Source organism: Pongo pygmaeus, chromosome 16 (assembly GCF_028885625.2).
Source record: "Pongo pygmaeus isolate AG05252 chromosome 16, NHGRI_mPonPyg2-v2.0_pri, whole genome shotgun sequence".
In the NCBI taxonomy this organism is placed as follows: Eukaryota; Metazoa; Chordata; class Mammalia; order Primates; family Hominidae; genus Pongo; species Pongo pygmaeus.
Genome location: NC_072389.2, coordinates 65,824,494 through 65,847,708, shown reverse-complemented (window position 1 = coordinate 65,847,708; position 23,215 = coordinate 65,824,494). Strand labels below are relative to the sequence as shown.

General features: G+C 38.0%; 1 protein-coding gene across 8 annotated transcripts in view; it reads left to right on the top strand.

Annotated features, from left to right (window-relative positions):
- The window catches only part of ICE2 (interactor of little elongation complex ELL subunit 2), a 56,091-nt gene extending 34,681 nt beyond the window's left edge, over nt 1–21,410 (top strand). For 6 of the 8 annotated variants that reach the window (XM_054451113.2, XM_054451111.2, XM_054451110.2 and 3 more), the window contains 5 exons: nt 1,983–2,112; nt 8,243–8,327; nt 12,487–12,537; nt 15,780–16,038; nt 20,715–21,410. In XM_054451113.2, the coding sequence (XP_054307088.1) occupies nt 1,983–2,112; nt 8,243–8,327; nt 12,487–12,537; nt 15,780–16,038; nt 20,715–20,843 (654 nt within the window). In that variant the 3' untranslated portion in view covers nt 20,844–21,410. Of the gene's footprint in view, nt 1–1,982; nt 2,113–8,242; nt 8,328–12,486; nt 12,538–14,853; nt 15,758–15,779; nt 16,039–17,335; nt 17,476–20,714 lie in introns of those variants that run through there. The other 2 variants (XR_008494123.2, XM_063652675.1) reach the window with 2 other exon arrangements.
- The last annotated feature ends 1,805 nt before the right edge of the window (nt 21,411–23,215 follow it).

Here is a 23,215-nt window from a genome sequence, read left to right as displayed (position 1 = left end):
ACAGAACCAAGAAAAGCTTTTACTTAGGGAGCCATTTATCAAAGGAAAAAAATAATAAACTTTATAGTATGAAAATTTTGATTATCCTGAAATTTTTACTTCAATTTTGGGATACTGAGGAAAGATGAAATGTTCAGGCCTTTTTTTCCCCTGGCTTCCTGGAGATGGCAGTAGAATACATACAGAAATTAAACTGGTTTTAGGACTTGGTTTTATAGATAGAGTAGTTTTATCAAAGAAAATCTCCCAAAGTATTTGCTTTTTAGAAATAATATATATTTAAAATTTTTTTTAAATATATGGAATTAACTCTTACCCATTTCTAATCCAGAAATGTGATCCTTTTTCTCAGTCAACTTTTTTCAGTTCTGCTGTAAACTAGCTATGTGTCCTTGAGCAAATTTCATTCATTCTTTTTTTTAAAGAGACAAGAGTCTTGCTGTGTTGTCCAGGCAGGAGTGCAGTAGCACTATCAGAGCTTACTGCTTCCTTGAACTTCTGGGCTCAAATGATCCTCCCACCTCAGCCTCCTGAGTAACTAGAACTGTAAGCATGTGCCACATGCCCAGCTAATTTTTTTTTTAAAATTTTTTGTAGAGGCAGGGTGTTGCTATTTTCTCCAGGCTAATCCTGAACTCCTGGCCTTAAGTAAGCTTCCCACCTCAGCCTCCCAAAATGCTGGGATTATAGGAATGAGCCACTGCACCCAGCCTGAGCAAATTTCTTTATCTCGACCTCCTATTTGCTCTAAAGTTATGAGAGACTAAATCATATGCAGATAAACATTTGCAAAATTGTATAGTAAAATGCTTTTAATGGTAAAATTATCCTGATCACATTTAATTTTCTTTTTAATTGAGAAGACACACTGGAGGCCTTACCTACTGAAAGTATGGTCCCTGGAACAATAGCTTGTTATTAATGCAAAACCTTGGGCTCCACCCCAGATTCTACATTTTAACAAGATCACCAGATTTCTCACATGCACGTAGTTCAAGGCAAATCACATGAAACAGCACTTACTGTTGATAACAAAAATATTAGTGGATTTGAATTGTTCTTACCACCACCATTGTACCAAGCCCACTCTTTGCCACTTTGTAAATATCAAGAATTAAGAAATACTGATGAAATCTTTTCAAATCTATAAATGGTGACACATTAGTATAATTTCAGAAGTACTAATTAGCCTTAGTGCAAGTTAAGTACCTTAAATCATGTGTTTCTCTTTCTGCAACTGGAAATAGACTCCTATTAAGAGTAGAGTTTTCTTTGAAGATAATGAGATAGCATAAGCACAGTGAACAACATGTATTTCTTTGCTTATGCTCCCTTAGGCCAGTAATAGGTACAGTCATTTTACTTATGTAGTGTCCTGATCAGTGAATTTGGATGGATAGTTTGTCAGATACTTCATGTCTGAAATAAAGCTGTTAAATTGAAGATAATGACAAACAGGTGTTAATGTAGGCATTAGTGCTCTTTCATTTGTAGATTGAAACAAGCTGCTCAGAGTATTTGATCCTAAGACAGTGTGACTCATGCTTTAAAGGAGCAAAATTTTCTACCTTTTTTATCCTCTTGAGAATGACTAGTACATAAAAATGTCAGTGCTTCCCAGCATCTGGCTTTGAGCCTTTGGGCAACTATGTATGATAGGCTTTGTTGCAAGGATTCTGCTGTCAGTCACATTCCCTAACCGAAATCAAACCTTGCCTCTGTGGGGAGGTAATGTTGATTTTGGTCACAAATGGGAATGGTGAGGAGAGATCTCTTTTATCTATCCGCCTTTTGGCACCAAACATTCCTCTATTCATCAGGCCTGAATGTATCCATCTTACAGTGTGAATCCTGCTGTAATTGAAAGGATGAAATAAGATTACCTGAAAGCATTTTGAAAGTGGTAAAGCTGTATAGGCAAATGTATTTACTATTAATAGTAAATTAATAGAGCTTTGAAAAAGTATAATCTTGCATTGCAGCAATTTCCAGTTTATGTACTACCAAAAGTAGAATATCAAGCTTGTTATGGAGTTGAAGCTCTGACTGAAAGTGAACTTTGTCGCTTATGGACTGAAAGTTTATTGCATTCTAACAGCTCATTTTATGTTGGTAAGTTATACAAAAGTCTTTATTCTCCTTTTTAATTGCCTTGTAATTACATACTTGTAAATTCAATTGTGAATACTTCTATTCTGCCCTTTTTTACTTTAGTTTTTATTTATATATTTATTAGTTTTTGGATCTCATTCTGTTGCCCAGGCTGGAGTATAGTCATGTGATCATAGCTCACTGTAACCTCAAACTCCTGGCCTCAAGTGATCCTCCCACTGCAGCCTTCCAAGTAGCTGGGGCTGCAGGCAAGTGCTACCATGCCCAGCTAATTTTTTTGTTTTTTCTTCAGATGGGGTCTCATTATATTGCCCAGACTGGTCTGGAACTTCTGGCCTCAAGCAATCCTCATACCTTAGCCTCCAAAAGTTCTGGTATTACAGGGATGAACTACCATGCTGACCTATTTCAGAAACACTTATTTAATAGTATAATCAAAAATACACATTTGTTTTCTAGCTTCTTATAAGAGTACTGTTTAATTGGTTAACTATTTATCGATCTATACATTTATTTTGAAATTTTCTTAAAATGACACTACTTTTAAAACCTCAAATATTTTGATGAAATGACTTTTTCCTTTGTTTTTGTTTTGTTTTGTTTTGCTGGGGTATGGGGATTAGGCTGAAGTTCAATTTGCATTGGCTCAGTTCATGTACAGTTAACATCCTCACATAATAGATTACTTGCTAGTCATTATTGGTAGTATTACCTCCCGCTGGAATGTCCAATATCGAACATCTCAATGCATCTCATAAATCTCAATCCCTCCTAATCATCTCAGACTGCTCCTCTGTGTAGTCTTTTGCTTTCTTTGATCTCTCAGTGCAGTCTTTTACTTCTCTGTGACTTGTTACTTTGCACTTTATTATTCTCTCTTAACACCTATCCCTTCTTCCTGTTAGACAATAAGCAGCTTAAGGTCGAGTCTGATAAAATTCTGTGTTGAGTCTAATAAAATTTTGTGTTATAGTGCATAGCTTGATTGCTTGTATGTAATAAATCCTATGAGGGTGTGTTTCTTAATCAAAGAAAGGTTATTCACTTAAAATGTTTTTTCCTGTTTTGGTTAATCAGTATTTTGTTTTCATGTTTTATGAGAGTATTAAGTAGATAATTGATTCTTTCTGCTTAACTCAAAAAAGGAAGTAGCTAAATGCACTAACTGGTGATGTACTGCCTCCCTCCTCCTCCTTCATACACATACTCGAAGTTTTTATAGTAATTTTCATTCTGTAACCAAAATTTCAATGTTCCTCCAAAGACCTCACACCAACAATCTCAACATTAGCTACTTGAATGCAATTTGCCAGCCACATCCATTTTAGAAAAGGCACAGTTAAAAACTTATGAGTGAAATTTTGTTTAAAGTACTGACAGAGAATGGAGATTCATGACAAAAAAAAAATTAAAGTTTCAGTTTTTAAATGTACAGTTTAACATCAGCTGTATGGATTACTTCATTTTAATTATTTTGTAAAATCCTAAGTAATCCTAACTGCTGATTATTCTCTGTGAATCCTATCCTCTTGTGAGCCTTTCATTTCAATGTACTGGGATAGTATTTTTGGCTTCTGTGACAAGTGTTCGGTGAAAAGCATATATTAATTGTATGGTTGTGGGATTTTGGTTTGTTTGGGGTTTTTTGGTGGCCTGTAGGTATGGGGGGATAACATCTGAGTTTTTGAGTTTTTAAAAATGTTATAATACTCTTTTAATTTAAGGAAGATGTTCAAGAAAATCACTTGAAGTGCTTTTAAAAGTGGAGATTGCTGGCCCCACCCTGGAGTGTCTGATTGACTAGGTCTGTATTGGGACCTAAGACTTTCTCAGGTGGTACTGATGCTGCTAGTTTAGGGACTACACTTTGAGAATCAATTCTATAGCTTATAGTCTCTTTTTCCAGTAGGATCAACACACTTGTGATTTGTTTGTTTGCTCTGCTTTGCTATAAACATGTTCCCCACTTTCCCTAGTTGCAGTACTCTTTTTATCTTTTCCCCATAAAAACTTCAAGATTTACTCCTTTAAGACAGTTTCCCACATAGTCTCATCACAACTTCTGTATTCACCCTCCAACTCTATAATATTTATCAATTCTATATAGTTGATATATAGGCAGTCCTCACTTAGCACACAGTTTCAATAGGCACAAGTTTCAGTTATGACCGTGTATTAACAGTGAGTAATTGTATAAAGTATAAGCTTCACTGCTGTCTCTTCAGTCCACAGATCACTACATAAGTAACAGGCAAATCATGATCAGTGACCAGTCATGTCACTTCTTTCAAAGTCTGTTTGTAATTGGTTATTGTGTACCCATTGAGTTCATGCACAGAAAGCAGAGTGTGCAGTTGTGTTGACTCTTTGTCTCCCAGTGATAAACCCATGTGATATTTTACCAAAGTAGATAATCAAAAGAATTGGCCAACAAATATTAAAGCAAAGCAAATAAACAAAAGGTGATACTGCCAGAAGTGAAATTTGAATGGAACATAAATGGAATTACAGAGGAAATAGCAGAGAGTGGGAATGTTGGCACTGCTTTTGTTCCAGTGACTCTAGATTTGCTGCCAGACAAACTTAGTGAAAGCGTTGTGACATAAAGAATGAACAAGTGACACTGGCATAAGATTTTACACTAAACAAATCCTGAAGATAATTTCATGACATTGAAGGCACCAAGGATACAGTGTCGGAAGCTGATCCTTAGGAATATAACGGTTCACCATGGCATAGAAAAGATGCATCCGGCCAGGTGCGGTGCCTCAAGCTTGTAATCCCAACACTTTGGGAGGCCGAGGCGGGTGGATCGTTTGAGGTCAGGAGTTGAAGACCAGCCTGGCCAACATGGTGAAACCCTGTCTCTACTTAAAATGTAAAAACTTAGCTGGACAGTAGTCGCATGCGCCTGTAGTCCCAGGTACTCAGGAGACTGAGGCAGGAGAATCGCATGAGCCTGGGAGGCAGAGGTTGCAGTGAGCCAAGATCATACCACTGCACTCCAACCTGGCCGACAGAGTGAGACCCTGTCTCAAAAAAAAAAAAAGAAAAGAAAAAAGATGCATCCTTCCTATCACAAGTTGTGCAAGAAGGTAACAAGCACTATTCAAACTGCTCTTCATTAACGTTTCATAAAGAAAACACTTTAATTTTTTGAATTATAGTGTACTAAAATATTTTACTGTTCATTTTCCTATACATTTATGATTGATAGAGAATTTATAGTGTTTTGATAAAAATTTTAAAGGTAACCAAACAGTTGTAATTTTCCCTATTGATTGTTACAATTGTAGGGTTTCAGCCTGTATGGGCATTTTTATGGTCCTCACACTGCATGCAAAGCAAGGAGTACCTATACACATATGAATGCATGTATGCATGTATATGTTTATGTGCATATATATATGAATGAATGCTTGTATATAAAAGCTTTATTTTTATCATGTATAGATTTTATTTGTCCTCTATAAATCTGTGCTTTCCAACCTTGATGCACATAAATATTTGTACAGCACACTGTGATATATAAGAGAGATTGCTTGTGGTTGAAGGGCAATAGCCAGGAAGCTTTTGCCATCCCAAGCATTGCTTAGCTGCCTGAAGGGCTGAGGTGATGAGTATCTTAAGCACATATATATCTTATTTGAGGCCCACAGGTTAGAAAGCTCCAATGTTGAGAGAGTTGTGAACTCCTTGAGGAGTTAGATCCTCAGAGCACTTAGTGTGGTATTCTCTGTATAGTCATTTTTGACAGACCATATTTGACATATACTATAATACTTTTTTAAATGAATTTCTTTCAAAAGGTAAGAACTATTCGTCTTCTCAAAGATGTAATTAGTAAACATCTAAAAGTTATTATGCTTAGTATTTCCTTTCTATGGTTTTTAAATCATTACAATGTGTCTTTGTTATTAGAAATGCCACTGTGTAATGAGTGTTACATATAATAAGTAGGTATGGGAACAAATGAATTTGGTGTCTTACAAGGAAGCCATCTGGTAAAAATGTTTCTAATTATTTGTATGAGCATAAAGCAAAAGAAATGAAAGGGGGCTTGGTAAGAAAATGAAACATTAAATTATGTGCATTTTTAATTGTCCCAGTGATTGACATCAGCTTTCCAGGTAATTTGTTTTGATACCTAAATATTAGGAGTTAAAAAAATAAAAACAGTTTGTCTTCAACATTGATACGTGTTATATTCTCATCATGCTAGTTGATGTTTTTAACTATGGTACAATACATACGATTTTTGTGTTGACTTGCTTATATAACATTTAACCCAGGACTCTTTTATGTCACTCTTCCTTGGTGTATTTCAGGACCTTGGTGTTAGCTCTCAACCTGTTTTGTTTTAGAACATACGCATTACTTTTTAAAACAAAAGCATCATATTGAGAATTTACTGTTTTGTTTTTTGGAATTCTAGATTCATATTGTGTTTGTAAAAAAAGTAAGAGTCGGAGCTGGGCGCCGTTCCTCACACCTGTAATCTTAGCACTTTGGGAGTCCAAGGCAGGTGGATTGCTTGAGGCCAGTAGTTCGAGTCCAGCCTGGCCAACATGATGAAACTCCATCTCTACCAAAAATACCAAAAAAAAAAAAGATAGCTGGGAGTGGTGGCGCACAACTGTAGTCCTAGCTACTCAGGAGGCTAAGGCACAAGAATAGCTTAAACCGCGGAGGTGGAGGTTACAGTGAGCCAGGATCTCGCTGCTGCACTCCAGCCCAGGAGACAGAGCAAGACTCTGTCTTAAAAAAAATAAAAAAATAAAAAATAAGACTTCAGCTGGGCTCAGTGGCTCACGCCTGTAATCTCACCACTTTGGGAGGCTGAGGCAGGTGGATCACCTGACGTCAGGAGTTCGAGACCAGCCTCGCCAACATGATGAAACCCAGTCTCTACTAAAAATACAAAAAATTAGCCAGGCCTGGTGGTGGGCACCTGTAATCCCATCTACTCGGCAGGCTGAGGCAGGAGAATCGCTTGAACTGAGGAGGCAGAAGTTGCAGTGAGCCAAGATCATGCCACTGCACTCCAGCCTGGGCAACAAGAGCGAAACTTTGTCTCAAAAAAAAAGTAAAACTTGGAACTGACTGCTTTGATTTTTTTTTTTTTAAAACTGTGGGAAATCTTATGGTGTGCTTTAATAAATTTTTTTCTTTTTGAGACGGAGTCTTACTCTGTCACCCAGGCTGGAGTGCTGTAGCACCGTATCGGCTCACTGCCACCTCCATCTCCCGGGTTCAAACAATTGTCCTGCCTCAGCCTCCCAAGTAGCTGGGATTATAGGTGCCCACCACCATGCCTGGCTAATTTTTTTATGTTTTTAATAGAGACGAGGTTTCACCATGTTGGCCAGGCTGGTCTTGAACTCCTGAGCTCAGGTGATCTGCCCGCCTCGGCCTCCCAAAGTGCTGGGATTTCAGGCGTGAGCCACTGCACCCAGTCTAATTAAAAAATATTAAGCCAGATTTTCATAATCTTATTTTTACCTTAAGAACCAAGTGTGTCTTAGAAAGCCCCTGTACATTTGATTTTATCTGCTTATTTTGATAATACATACATAATTCCCCTCATAAATGCCATACAAATGTAACTTTCTTTTTTTTTTTTTTTTTTTTTTTTTTTGAGACGGAGTCTGGCTCTGTCACCCAGGCTGGAGTACAGTGGTGCAGTCTTAGCTCACTGCTGCAAGCACCGCCTCCCGGGTTCACGCCATTCTTCTGCCTCAGCCTTCCGAGTAGCTGGGACTACAGGCGCCCGCCACTACGCCCGGCTAATTAAATGTAACTTTAATAGGAATTAGAAACACCAGTATTTTAATAGTTGTTGTTCATAAATTGTAGGCTTTGAAATGATTTCATGTGTGTGGACATGTGTAAACATATATTCAGCAAATATTTTAGAATGAATATAAATGTTTTATAATCTGAATTATGTCATTTTAAAATATAGCTTTACTTAAGACTTAATAAAATGTGTATTTCTCCTTTTAAAATGTAAAATTTCTTCACAGTTATTAAAATTTGTAATCTTTAAGGAGACAGGATAACTTTTTTTTTTTTTTTTTTCTAAATACTGCAATTGCTTGTTCTTTCTAAGTTTGATATTTTATTTTAGGGCATATCGATGCATTTACTTCAAAGCTTTTTCTACTGGAAGAAATTACCTCAGAAGAATTAAAAGAAAAGCTTTCAGCACTCAAGTAAGAAAGTTTACTTTGTAGTGAGAATTGAAAAATTTGTTAATGTGATCATTAATTTTTCTTTAAATATTGTTTAAGCTTAAATTATTTTCAAGACTTTTAGTCTTTTTATGTATAGAGGTCTCATTGGACTCAGTTTTGTTTTGTCTTTTATTTTGTTCTTTGTGTTTTTGAGACAGAGTCTCGTTCTGTCACCCAGGCTGGAGTGCAGTGGTGTGATCTCAGCTCACTGCAACCTCTGCCTCCCTGGTTCAAGGGATCCTCCCACCTCAGCCTCCCGAGTAGGGACTACAGGCGTGCACCAGCATGCCCAGCTCATTTTCGTATTTTTTCTGGAGACGGAGTTTCACTATGTTGCCTGGGCTGGTCTCAAACCCCTGGACTCAAGCAATCTGCCTGCCTCAGCCTCCCAAAATGCTGGGATTACAGACATGAACCACCATGCCTGGCCAGCAGTATGTAATGTTTGTTTTGTTTTTGTTTGTTTATTGGTAGATGACGGTTATACATATTTTGGGGTACATGTGTTTTTTTTTTTTTTTTTTTTTTGAGACAGAGTTTCGCTCTTTGCCCAGGCTAGAGTGCAGTGGTATGATCTCAGCTCACTGCAGCCTCCGCCTCCTGGGTTCAAGCGATTCTCCTGCCTCAGCCTCCTGAGTAGCTGGGATTACAGGCATGCGCCACCACGCCTGGCTAATTTTGTATTTTTAATAGAGACAGGGTTTCTCCATATTGGTTAAGCTGGTCTCAAACTCCCGACCTCAGGTGATCCGCCTGCCTTGGCCTCCCAAAGTGCTGGGATTACAGGCGTGAGCCACTGCGCCTGGCCCTACATGTGATTTTTGTTTTGTTTTGTTTTTTGAGACGGAGTGTCGCTCTGTCGCCCAGGCTGGAGTGCGGCGGCGCGATCTCGGCTCACTGCAAGTTCTGCCTCCCAGGTTCATGCCATTCTCCTGCCTCGGCCTCCCGAGTAGCTGGGACTACAGGCGCCCGCTACCACACCCAGCTAAGTTTTTGTATTTTTAGTAGAGATGGGGTTTCACTGTGTTAGCCAGGATGGTCTCATCTCCTGACCTCGTGATCCACCCACCTCGGCCTCCCAAATGCTGAGATTACAGGTGTGAGCCACCACACCCAGCTCCTACATGTGATATTTTAATACCCATATACAATGTGTAATGACCAAATCAAGATAAATGGAATATCCTTCACCTCAAACATTTATCTTTGTGTTAGGAACATTATAATTCTTCCCTTCTAGCTATTTGGACATATACAGTAAATTATTATGAACTGTAATTTCCCTACTATGGTATTGAATACTAGAAGTTATTCCTCCTGTCTAACCCCTTAACCAGCTTCTCATTTCTCCCATCCATTTCCTTCCCAGCCTCTTGTAACCGCTATTCTGTATCTCCATGAGATCCACTTTTTTAGCTTCTACATATGATTGAGAGCATGCAATATTTGTCTTTCTGTGCCTGGTTTATTTAACATAATGACTTCCAGTTCTATCCACGATGCAAATAACAGAATTTCATTTCTTTTATGGCTGAATATATTCCTGTGTGTGTGTGTGTGTGTGTGTGTGTGTATAATCACATTTTATTCATTCATCCATTGATGGAGCCCAGACCCAGTTTGTGATCTGTTTATATTATCTCCATCTCCAAATTAAATATAATGCCAGTGGCACCAGCCTTTCTACTTAAGGGAGGCTAGAGCCAAAGTGGCCACTGTGCATGGGAAGCAAACATTTTACTCCATTACAGGAAAGGGAAAGGATAGTACAGTCAAAAACTCTGACAGTCTAACTTCTCAAAGTTTGCCCTTCTACCAAGCATCATTATACACGTGACTGAAATGAATTTATCGTACTCAGAACTCTAAATGTCTAAATGCAAAGCAAAATAACTTATGAATATTATTATCCGATTTTCATCTCACAACTTCCTAGGAAAGGCTGGTGGTAGTATGATCTCCATTTTTTATATGAGGAAATATTAGAGTGGTGTGCCCTAGAGCACACGGCTAAGCTAGTTGCAGCCTTGGTAGTTAATATGTTTGATTCCTACTTAGGATAAGAAATGGTTCTGACTTCTACTAGCCGCATAGTTCCAGCTTTCACAGGCTTGACATAGTTTTTTAAGGGTCCCAGATCCAAATTTGAACTCTCTGCTTTTACTTCAGTATGTCTGCTTCTGTTACAAGGACTGCTTCTCTTGAACAGTAACTTTTTTTTCACATATGTGAATAGAAAAGCTTTTCCATACCCTACTCTCCACCTGCCTCGCTTTTCTCAATGAAAAACATTTTTTTAAAAAAAGAAAGGAGGAGGTCAGGCACAGTGGCTCATGCCTGTAATCCCCGCACTTTGGGAGGCTGTGGCAGGCGGATCACTTGAGGTCAGGAGTTCGAGACCAGCCTGGCCAACGTGGTGAAACCCCATCTCTACTAAAAATACAAAAATTAGTCAGGTGTGGTGGTGGGCACCTGTAATTCCAGCCACTCGGGTGGCTGAGGCAGGAGAATCACTTGAACCCAGGAGGCAAAGGTTGCAGTGAGCCGAGATCGCGCTACTGCACTCCAACCTGCACTCCAACCCGGGCAAAAAGAGCAAGACTCGTCTCAAAAAAATAAAAATAAAGAGAGGGAAGGAGGGAGAGAGAGAGAAAGAAAGAGAAGAAAAGGAAGAAAGGAAGGATGGACAGACGGACTTTAGATCTAGAAGAACTACTAAAGAAATTTTTAAAATACCTGTATTCAGCCAGGCATGTTGGCTCACGCCTGTAATATCAGCACTTTGGGATGCCGAGGCAGGTGGATCACGAGGTCAGGAGATGAGACCATCCTGGCTAACACGGTGAAACCCCATCTCTACTAAAAATACAAAAACTTAGCTGGGCGTGGTGGTGGGCACTGGTAGTCCCAGCTACTCTGGAGGCTGAGGCAGGAGAATGGCATGAACCCAGGAGGCAGAGCTTGCAGTGAGCCAAGATCGTGCCACTGCACTCCAGCCTGGGCAACAGAGCGAGACTCTGTCTCAAAAAAAATAAAAATAAAAAAATACCTGTGTTTTATTTCCCTTTAGCTATCCCGTCCCAAGTGAGTGGCTTCTCTGTCATCACAGGTTTAACGTACCTATCAATTTTTTTGGAAGCTAATTCACCACCATCTCTAAAAGACAAACTCTTCGGCATATTAGCTTTACGAAAGACCTCTTAGCATTTTGTTTGTTGTTGGTTTTGGTTTTGGTTTTTTGAGGCGGATTCTTGGTCTGTTGCCAGACCGGAGTGCAGTAGCACCATCTCAGCTCACTGCAAGCTCCGCCTCCCGGGCTCACGCCGTTCTCCTGCCTGAGACCCCCCAGTAGCTGGGACTACAGGCACCCGCCACCACTCCTGGCTAATTTTTCGTATTTTTAGTAGAGATGGGGTTTCACCGTGTTAGCCAGGATGGTCTCGATCTCCTGACCTCGTGATCTGCCCGCCTCGGCCTCCCAGAGTGCTGGGATTACAGGCGTGAGCCACTGCACCCGACCAGCGTTTTTTTTTTAAAGTATATAATTTGAACATAAAATAGTGATCTCTTTACAACTGCTCTGACTCACAAAAAGCCAAGTACATTATGATAATGAAAGGAAATCATGAAATGGCAAAAATTGGCCCGACGCCATGGCTCATGCCTGTAATCCCAGCACTTTGGGAGGCCGAGGTGGGTGGATCACCTGAGGTCAGGAATTCAAGACCAGCCTGGCTAACATGGTGAAACCCCGTCTCTACTAAAAATACAAAAAAAAAATCAGCCAGGTGTGGTGGCGCATGCCTGTAGTCCCAGCTATTTGAGAGGCTGAGGCAAGAGAATCACTTGAATCCGGGAGGTGGAGGTTGCAGCAAGCAGAGATTGCGCCACTGCACTCACTCCAGCCTGGGCAACAGAGCAGGACTCCGTCTCAAAAAAAAAAAAGGAAATGCCAAAAATTAAGTAAATATCATAATTTAATCCAAATAGAAATAAGTTTCAGTATTTTTTGTATTACATTATCTCATCCACTGTTTATATTGTTGTTATTGAGGGCATTTCTCTGCCTGAGGAGCTATAATTGCTAAAAGTAAGTTTTTTGCAGTTTAATTTTACATGAATTTCTTTTGTTTATTAGGATTTCCAATTTATTTAACATCCTCCAACACATTCTAAAGAAATTAAGTAGGTAAGTATTTTTTAGGCATTTTGCTTTGATACATCTGATTTTCTTAGATGAAAATTCTTAGAAACTTTGAAAATGTACTGTTAGGAATAGAGACAAAATAACCTAGAAATGCAAAAATTATTATGTCAAATGTAAAAATTTATATTGTAAAAATATAAAATAATTTAGTATCTGGCTTTAATGAGCTTGCAATTACATTTTCCCGTAAGTCTATTATTATGTTATTTTTCTATTGCAGATGTAACACATTGCCACTAACTTGGTGACTTAAAACAAAACAGATTGATTCTCTTTTTACTTCTGGAGTTCAGAAATCCAAAATCAGTTTCACTGGGTAAAAGTCAAGGTGTCAGCAGGGCTGGTCCTTTCTGGAGACTAAGGAAAGAATCATTTCTTTACCTTTGTCAGTTTCTAGTGACCACCTGTCTTCCTTGACTTGTGGCTCTTTCCTCCATTCTCAGGGCATGTCACTTGGATCTCTGCGTCCACATCACATTGCCTTCTCCCCTTTTGTGGTAATATCTTCCTCTGCCTCCCTTTTATAAGGATCCTGGTGATTACTTTGGGCCTTCTCACATAATTTGGGATAATCCCCTCATCTCAAAATCCTTAATGTAATCACACCTGCAAAACCATTAAATATAATACAGTCACAGGTTCTGGTGATTAGCGTAAGGACATCATGGTGGGGGACCATCATTCAGCCCACCATAGCTACATTATTTTCACTTTCAAGATAAAAATAAAAAAAAAAAAAAAGAACATAGAGGCCGGGCGCAGTGGCTCACGCCTGTAATCCCAGCACTTTGGGAGGCCGAGGCAGGCGGATCATGAGGTCAAGAGATGGAGACCATCCTGGCCAACATGGTGAAACCCCATCTCTACTAAAAATACAAAAAAATTAGGTGGGTTTTGTGGCATGCACCTGTAATCCCAGCTACTCAGGAGGCTGAGGCAGGAGAATCGCTTGAACCCGGGAGGCAGAGATTGCAGAGCCGAGATGTGCCATTGCACTCCAGCCTGGGCAACAGAGTGAGACTTCCTCTCAAAAAAAAAAAAAAAAACAGAATATAGAGCTAAATGAACAGTCATTTAGATCCATGGCAAGTCTTAGGATATGGATTTTTCCCCCTGACGATTTGCCAAACTGTTTTGTTATATGAATGTTTGCATTCCTTCTCTTATGCCCTTACCAAATGTTAAACTTGAATCTGAACTTACAGTCAAAATCTCAAAGCTCTAGTTCTGAAGAATTCTGTTATCCAACTTGATGTCATTTTCCTTATTTGTAAAATGATGGTGTCAAGTGCAATAACTTCCTAGGTACTTTTCAGTTCTGATATTCTGTGATTATGTGACAGGATTTTTATTTTATATATTCTGTTCTTCATGTTATATACAAAGCTTATGCATGAAATTTGCCAGATGTTTTTTGAAATTTTATTATCAATATTTTATTTAGTTTGTGTATTAGCTTTATATTGTGGCTGTAACAAATTACCACAAAATTAATATTATAAAACAACACAAATTTATTATTTTACAGTTCTCAAGTCAGAGGTCTAACAGGGTTCACTGAGTTAAAATCAGGGCATTGGCAAAGCCACATTCCTTTCTGTAGGCTCTGGGAAGGATCTAGTCCTGCCTTTTGTAGCTTCTAGAGGCCACCTGCATCCCTTGGCTTGTAGCTCCCTTCCTCCATCTTCAAAGTTACAAAGCCAAGTTAAGTCGCATCTCCCTCTGAGTCTCTTCTGCCTCCTTCTTCCGTATTTAAGGGCTCTTGTGATTAGTAAAATTTGACCATTTTAAAATCAGTTGATAAGCAACCTTAATTCCATCAGCTACCTTAATTCCCTTTGGCCGTGTAACATATTCATAGGTTCCAGGTTTGGAACATAAACATTTCTAGGAGGCCATTATTCCGCCTACCATAGCTTATATTCATCTATGTACATTAGACATGTACAGCACTTGTAAGATACTCCTCTTTAGAGAATCTCTCATTCTCCATGAATTAAATATTAATACATTCTTCTGTAAATGAAAGCTTTCTCCATTTTTAGTGGAGGTAGTTAAGATATATGATTTTCATTGATTAAAGCTCAATCTTTGAAATGTTATGTATTCCTACTATCAAATAATTATTCATTTCTTTATATGGAAATACAAAAATGATTGGGAAAAAAAATTTCCAGAGGATAAGAGCAATTGTCAACACCGATTTTCAGGTTAAAAATTGATGAAAATATAACTTACTAGGTTTATAGGCAAATCTGTATAGCTAAAGTATGATAAATCTTTATTTTTTCATAATAGATTGTAAAGAACGGATGTTCTCCTTAACATCTTTGATCCAGAGGACTGTGTAATCCCGAGAAAGCACCATATATTTATTCATATCCCTTTAGTTCTTTATGATGATACATTGAATTATTTAAAACTTTCTAAGGAGAAAGGAAAAATGTGGATTTGATGTTCAGCATAGTTGGTTATTGCTACAGTAGAGGATCGTGATTAAGGGTATGGCCTGTGGAGTTCAAATGCCTGGGTTTATATCTAAGCCTATACTCAGAACTTTGGGCAAATTGCTTAGCATCTCTAATTTGTTTATTTATCACCCTAAATTAATATGCCTTGAAGGTTTATTGTGGAAGATCTAATAGAAAATATATTTGAAGCCATAATACAGTAGTTAGCTCATAATAAACATTTAATACCTGCTAGCTGCTATTGTTTCTATTATCCTCATAGCACCTCATGTTGTACTGTGATTGTTCCATTGACTGTTTCTTCCACTTTATTTTAAACTACTCAGTGTAGCAAACATATCACCTTCACTTTTGTATCTAGTCATCTATCTATTATTAGGTACAAAATAGTTGCAGTGTTAATGAAAATGCTGTAGGAATGCTTTTCAGTATAGATACCTATAAATATCTAATCTATGGATTAGAGAATTAGGCACAATGTTTGTTTCCCATTAAATGAAAACTTACAAATTGCTATAAAAGTAAAAAGAATATGATCAACTGTTCTGAACTTTGGAATAAGAATTAAAATTAGTTGCCTAAAAAGCATAAAAATAGTTTTAAAGATTTCTTAAATCTTATTTTGTCATAAAAGTATTTTTAGAGGTGGTGTGATCTCATAATTTTAAATTTTACTGATAGATTATGATTAAGAAAGTGATGTTGAAATTGACACAGTGCGCCAGTGGGTTGAGTTTCATTGTGTGAATTTAGCTTGCAGGAGGGTTCCTACTTGTTATCTCATGCAGCAGAAGATTCTTCACTCCTGATTTATAAGGCCTCTGATGGAAAAGTTACTAGGACAGCATACAATTTGTATAAAACACATTGCGGCCTTCCTGGTGTACCTTCCAGTCTCTCAGTTCCCTGGGTCCCATTAGATCCCAGCCTGTTATTACCATATCATATCCATCATGGAAGAATACCTTGTACTTTTCCACCTAAATCACTGGATACCACAACACAACAAAAGGTAAGATCTTTTTTGAAATTAAAAGTTCATTAGGTTATTATTTGTCTGTTTCACTGACTTTACCATATTTCAACCTGATGTTCTCATTGTCATATTAATCACAGCACCATTCTAAAAGCTATATCCATAGGAAGGATAAAGTTGTATGCCATAGTGAGTCCAGTCTTCGTCATAGTGGAACTTTTTATTTTTGCAAGATTTATAAGTCAGCTAAAGAAAACTCTCTTAGCTTGCACAGTGGGTGTATGGGTAAGGCATCCACGTAGTTAAATCCTTATATTGCTATGAAAAGCAAAGTTGTGGGGTTTTTTGTAATTTTTATTTATATATACTGGGTTTCATTTCATTAAGTATTTTAGGCAATTTGCAGAAGAGTACATGTAATAAAATTATGATATAATTAAACATTGTTAATTAGGATGAGGAAAAAGAAGTAATAGTAGTTTGTGAACAGAGTGCCTAATTAAAAATATAACTAAAGTATTAAGGACTAAATTGTGTCTTTGTAGGTATTATGTAACTCAATATTTACAGAATTACAATTAATATTACTCTCTTTATAGAATCCTTGCCAAAAGTAACAGTTGAATGATATTATCTGAAGCTTATAAACCCATAGCTAGAGTTATTCTCTGCTATGTCACTCATTCTGTATATTGTGTAGGAAATTCCAATTTGAGTTTAGTTGTTAGAAAAGTTTTGCACTCGGCTGGGTGCGGTGGCTCACACCTATAATCCCAGGACTTTGGGAGGCCAAGGCGGGTGGATCATTTGAGGTCAGCAGTTTGAGACCAGCCTGACCAACATGGTGAAACCCCATCTCTACCAAAAATTAGCTGGGCATCATGGTGCACACCTGTAATCAATTCCAGCTACTGGAGAGGCTGAGGCAGGAGAATTGCTTGAACCTGGGAGGCACAGGTTGCAGTGACCCAAGATCACTCTACTGCACTCCAGCCTGGGGGACAAAACGAGACTCTGTCTCAAAAAAAGAAAAGGAAAGAGAAAAGTTTTGCTCTCTACAAATGATTCTGAATGTGTTCAGGACGCAATCCAGTATATTTTCCTTACTTACTGCCAAAAGTCTTTGAGTCAGAATTATTGTCTGAGTCATTATCTTCTCATTATGGTTGCCCCAGAGCATCTATCTCTTGTGTATTCTTCCTTTTCACTGTCTGTATTATACTGAATTAATCTGTAAATGTCCTCAAATCCTTATGAGAAACAGCTGGAATGCAAATACTGAGGATTTTTAAATAATTTAAAGTAAACAGAGTTGTTTGTTTATGTCTTTCAGTTCTCCACCCTAAGTTACTGTTTGGGAGTATCCTTTTAGAAATGAGAACTCCTTGTGCATTCCTACTTAGCTTTGGCCAAGAAAATATAAATGTTAAGTTGGGACAAGTGAAAGAATGGAGAAAGTTACTTGTTAGCATTGTAAGCTATTTTATCTTCAGTTTTGGTTGTCTGTTTCCAGTTTACTAGAAGTAGTGACTTTTATAACCTAAGGAAAAATTTTCTTAAGTAACTTAAAAATAATTGAAGAACTATTTTCGAAGGATCTGTGTTTTTCTAGGAGAATGATTTCCTTTTAATTTAGAAACACTGATTATAGTCTCTCACCTATAACATATAATTCTGTGTGGGGGTGGTTTATTCTTTTTAGTGAAAATGAACAGTTTAATACCTTGGAATTGAACAACTTTAAGTGAAAGGAAAAATGTATTATGTGTGTGCAAGGTGTTTCTAAAAAAATGAGTAATATACTTTCCTTATTGATATAGATTGGCACTAAAATAGTGTTGAATGCTTTATGCTTTGGAAATACTTTAATGATTTGATTTTTTTAAAAAATAATGTCTAAAATGTGCTTTAGTACAATAACACAATTTGTAGTCATGTATCACTTAACGACAGGAATACATTCTGAGAAATGCAGCACTAGGCAATTTTGTCTTTGTTTAAATATCATAAGCTTACTTACACAAACCTAGAGGGTGTAGTCTACTACACACTGAGGCCGTATGGTATAGCCTATTGCTGTTAGGTAGTCTACAGACCTGTACACCATGTTGCTGTACTGAATACTGTATGCAGTTGTAATACGCTGGTATTTGGATATCTAAACGTAGACAAGGTAATACATTGCACTGTTATGTTGTAACAGCTGCGACATCACTGGATGATAGAAACTTTTCAGCTCCATTATAATCTTTTGGGACCACTGTTGTATATGTAGTTCATTTTGACCAAAATGTGGCTGTATTTGGAAAAGGAGAAATTCCATATGTTCACAATTTGGCCACATAATTACAACAGTTCAATTACATGTGTATCATGGAGTGTGCTTCATGCATTCAGTCCAGGAACAAATACTTAACAAGATTATCCAGGCGCAGGTTGTTGTAGAGCCCAGCATTAGGTACAGTGGACAATTAGATAACTAATAGTTGGTTTGATATATTTTTGAAAGCCAGTGGAAAGTTTTTGGTGATCTACTCACCTCCCCATAATCTAGCCCTGTATTTGATAGGAATTACCCCATCTTCTTCCCTACCTCCTAGCTAGGCCATGGGAATGGGCCTTCTAGCACCAACCAATCTAAGTGCAAATATGGATTCTAGTTTTAGCAGCAATGGTAAGATGACAGCTTTCAGGAAACCAGGGAAATAAGACCTATATGAAATAAATCATCTGCATATTTTCATGGTGTAAAAATTTGTTCAAACGTTTTTGCCTCTAATGTGATCCCATAGTCACAAGTCCGCTTGAACTCTGATCTCATCCTTGTATAATGCCTTTGGTACTAACCCTGAGAGATATGCCAGTAGAGCCTGCATCTGCCTCCCTACTGCATCAAGTAGAGATTGTATTTAAGGGTCCCATTTGCTTCCTGGGCTACTTTTGACTTCTGCTTCCAGTCTTCTTGCAACAGCTTCACACTTATCCCTTTTTTCTTTCTACATCTTCTGTAATAAACATTTATTTTACACATTCAGGCACATACAATCTTGCAGTGGAGGTTTTCAAAATGCTTGCTTTTCTCAAAGATTTTAACAGATAGAATTAGTGTGATCAGTATACCTTTATAGGAAATACCAGCTGAATGAGGAGTGGTATAGATCATCCAAAAGTCACAGCACTTTTCTAATCAGTATATTACAAAAGTTCATCAGATTCACACAGACAAATCTGTACTCAATTTGTCCTTTCTGGTCATGTAAATGTAAATCAAAAAAAATGCTTTGTAAAAGGACCGTAGATATTAAATAAAGGAAGCCAGAGTCTGAGCCTTTTCAGTGATTCTGTAACCCCTTGAGCAAATGCCAATAGTATTACTGTTGGGCTAGCATTATGAGAGAGAGTGCTTGGAGTTACACTATCAGCCTTCAGTCCCAGGCCTGAAATTCACTGGACGGGATATGAAGAAATAGAAGAGAACAAGGTGGCCAGGGAAAATAAAGGCAGATATGGGCAGGTTCTGTGGAAATAGTTTCAGGCTATACAGCTTTGGTCCTTCTCTGTGAGATTGGCCTTCTCCATTACTCTTTTTATAGATCACATCTTTAACATGACTACATAGCAAGGGATTGTGTCTTAAGAATAGACCACCTTGGCTGGGCGCGGTGGCTCATGCCCATAATCCTAGCACTTTGGGAGGCTGAGGCGGGCATATCACTTGAGGTCAGGAATTCCAGACCAGCCTAAACATAGTGAAACCCCATCTCTACTAAGAACACAAAAGTTAGCCAGGAGTGGTGACACACACCTGTAATCCCAGCTGCTCGGGAGTCTGAGTCAGGAGAATCGCTTGAACCCAGGAGGTGGAGGTTGCAGTGAGCAGAGATCACGCCAACTGTCCTCCAGCCTGGGTGACAGAGCGAGACTCTGTCTCAAAAGAAAAAAAAAATATACCACCTCTCTTTGACTGTGTGAGCTAGAAAGTGAGGGTAAGGAAGGGTAGACTTGAAGGTAGAACCACAGCAAAGTTCCTTCCCCCACTCTAATCCCCCTCTTCCCCTTTGCCCATTCTCTGTATTCCCCCTTCCAGTTTTTCTTCCCCTTTTCTTATTTCTTTCTTGCTCTCCTCTTTCAGCCCTTCAGGATTTCCCTGCTACTTGGGTTGTTGTCTTGAAACTTCCTTACACTTTTACTCTTTTTTTTTTTTACTTCCCTCTTTCTTAATCTTCATCTCTTTCCTCATTTTCTTCACTTATCTTCCCAAAATTACATGTTTGTCAATGTAATTTCTTCTCCCTGTTTACCACCTCTGACCTTGTATTTCCTTTCCCTCCCTCCCTATTACTCACTTCTTCCTTTTTCTTGTCCTTCAGTTTAATTATTTCAAACACATCACACATAAGGCCTGTCATTCCCTTGATTTCTAATTTATCTTTTCAACCTCTAATAAATTTAACACAGAGAATAGTTTCCCCATTCACTTTTCTCCCCATCTACTCAGATCTATCAACTTCTCTGATGGTTATTTGAAAGTTTAGTACTTAAAAATGTGTCAGATTAAAACTTGTTTAGAAACAGCCAGCTAGCTGGAGATGAAAAATATACAAGAGCTCATTTGCAAGGTGGTTAATACATGTATAAATACTACAGAGTTGACTGTATATAAGTATGTTGTAGATACATTAAGCTATTCTGTTCTCTGCTTCATCTCTTAGATTGGTGGAACAAGAATGCCTGCACGCAGCCACAGGAATCCAGTTTCCATGGAAACCAAAAGCAGTTGCTTGCCTGCTCAGCAAGTTGAAACTGAAGGAGTAGCTCCACATAAAAGAAAAATAACTTGAGGACTGTACCATGGAAAATTAAATTTAAAAAAACAGTTATAACAATGTTTAATTTAGATAAGTTTGAGAGGAAATAATCAGTAGGCAAGAGGAACATTTTTCCTGTAGTAGCTAGAGTGCCTTGAAAAAATGTGTTGGCTATGTGAAGGAATATTTCAACTAAAATGGAATGGTATGCTTTTCACCCTTAAAGTTTGAGGAGGATCTTGATATGTTTTAACATTATCATGGCAGGGAAATATATAAAGAAGAAAAATATTTTTACATTAAACCTTTTCTAAAAATTGTAAATAGAAAAATAATTTGGTTTTTTATCAAGAACAACACTTATCATTATGTATTGTGTTAGTTATATTGCCAGTCTGTTGAGACTGACTCAAAAAGTTAAATGTTGCCACTGCTGAAGATGATTATGAGCATTGCAAACCTTGTTTCTGACCCCTTTTGACAGTTTTTATATACTCCTTTAAAATGATGAATGTTACAGGTTAATAAAGTTAATACCTTTAAAAACTTGGTGAAATTCCATTACAGAGGCCAAAAATAAAAACTCCCTGCCTCTGAAAAGTCAGATTACTGTCTTGTTTGGCAACCATGAGTTTGTTTAATAAAAGGAAAAAGTTGGTGGTATAACATGTTTGATGACAGATCCATCTATCTCTAGATTCAAGCTGAGTGTTGAAATACACAGCTGAAAGCAAAGAGATAGGTATGTTTTCCAGAAAAAAGTCAGTGTCATTGTTCCAAATGACAAGGTTAATGAGGTAAAGCATAAGCTTTTTTTTTTTTTTTTTTTTTAAGACGGAGTCTCGCTCTGTTGCCCAGGCTGGAGTGCAGTGGCATAATCACCACATGCAGTGGTGGTGCTCACCACATACAGCAGTGGCTGGAGCTCACCACAACCTCCACCTCCTGGGTTAAAGCGATTCTCCTACCTCATCCTCCCAAGTAGCTGGGACTACAGGCATCTGCCACCACGCTTGGCTAATTTTTTTTTGTATTTTTAGTAGAGACAGGGTTTTACCATATTGGGCAGGCTGGTCTCAAACTCCTGACCTTGTGATCCGCCTGCCTCGGCCTCCCAAAGTGCTGGGATTACAGGGGTAAGCCACCGTGCCTGGCCAGCATAAGCTATTTTTATCTTCATCTATACTGATTGATTTAAATTTTCCAGGCCTGCAGATGAATTTGGAAAAGGGCATAATCAACTGATGTTGCTGTAGCAAATTTGGACTTAAGAAACTACAGACAGGGCTGGGCGTGGTGTCTCACACCTGTAATCCCAGCACTTTGCGAGGCCCAGGCGGGAGAATCACTTGAGTCCAGGGGTTTGAGACCAGCCTGAGTAACATAGACCTCATCTCTACAAATAAAAAAGTTAGCTGGGTGTGGTGGTGTGTGCCTGCAGTCCCAGCTACTCAAAAGGCTGAGGCAGAAGAATTGCTTGAGCCTAAGAAGTTGAGGCTCCAGTGGGTCGTGATTGCACCACAGTACTCAGCTTGAGTATCAGAGTGTGACCCTGTCTCAAAAAAAAAAAAAAGGGACAGGCTTGTTTAATCTTTAGAACCCTTACACTAAAATTTTCAGAAATTATGTATGTCATTTGTAAAATACAAGTTTTGTAATCCTAGATAATTGATTCACATTGAAATTTCTTAGCTATTCTGTGTTGAAGGATAGCTATTCTTTCGGCCTAACTTCTGAGAAATTAGACGGAAAAATCTCCTCAAATATTTTAACAGTTGAAAATACTTATATTCAACTACCAAGTTTTGTTTCATTTTGAGTTTTTTGTTATAAAACATTTTTAAGTTATTTAAGAAGTAATTATTAGTAAAATTGTATCTTGATAAATCATTTCCTCATCCTGCCATTCCCTTTTTTAAAACACTGAGTTTTTTAATTCCTTAAGTCACATATCCCAGAAATGTTTTGGTTGTGAATCATTTGCCAGCGAGCCAAGGGAGAGGCAGGGATTCCCTTGAAATGTTCTCTTAGACTTTTTTATTTTATTTGTAATGCACATTTGTGTGCACCAGAATGGAATGTGCTCTTTTTAAAGAGCTGGACAGTGGTTGCTTCAGACTTCTGAATACCAGAAAGACTTGCCTTTTAATTTTTAAATATTACTTTTTACATCATAAAATGTGTTATCTTACCCATATATTTGAATAACATTGATCATATATAAAGGTAGTTTTTTGCTTGTGCTTAGTGAAGCCTCCTTTTTTAACCTACATTTGATATGCTTTATGTTCTTTTTCTTGATTTTTAGTACTGAGAATTTATAAGCCAAGAAGTAACTGACAATATGTTTAGCAGGATGTAATCCCAGCTACTTGGGAAGCTGAGGTGGGAGGATCGCTTGAGTC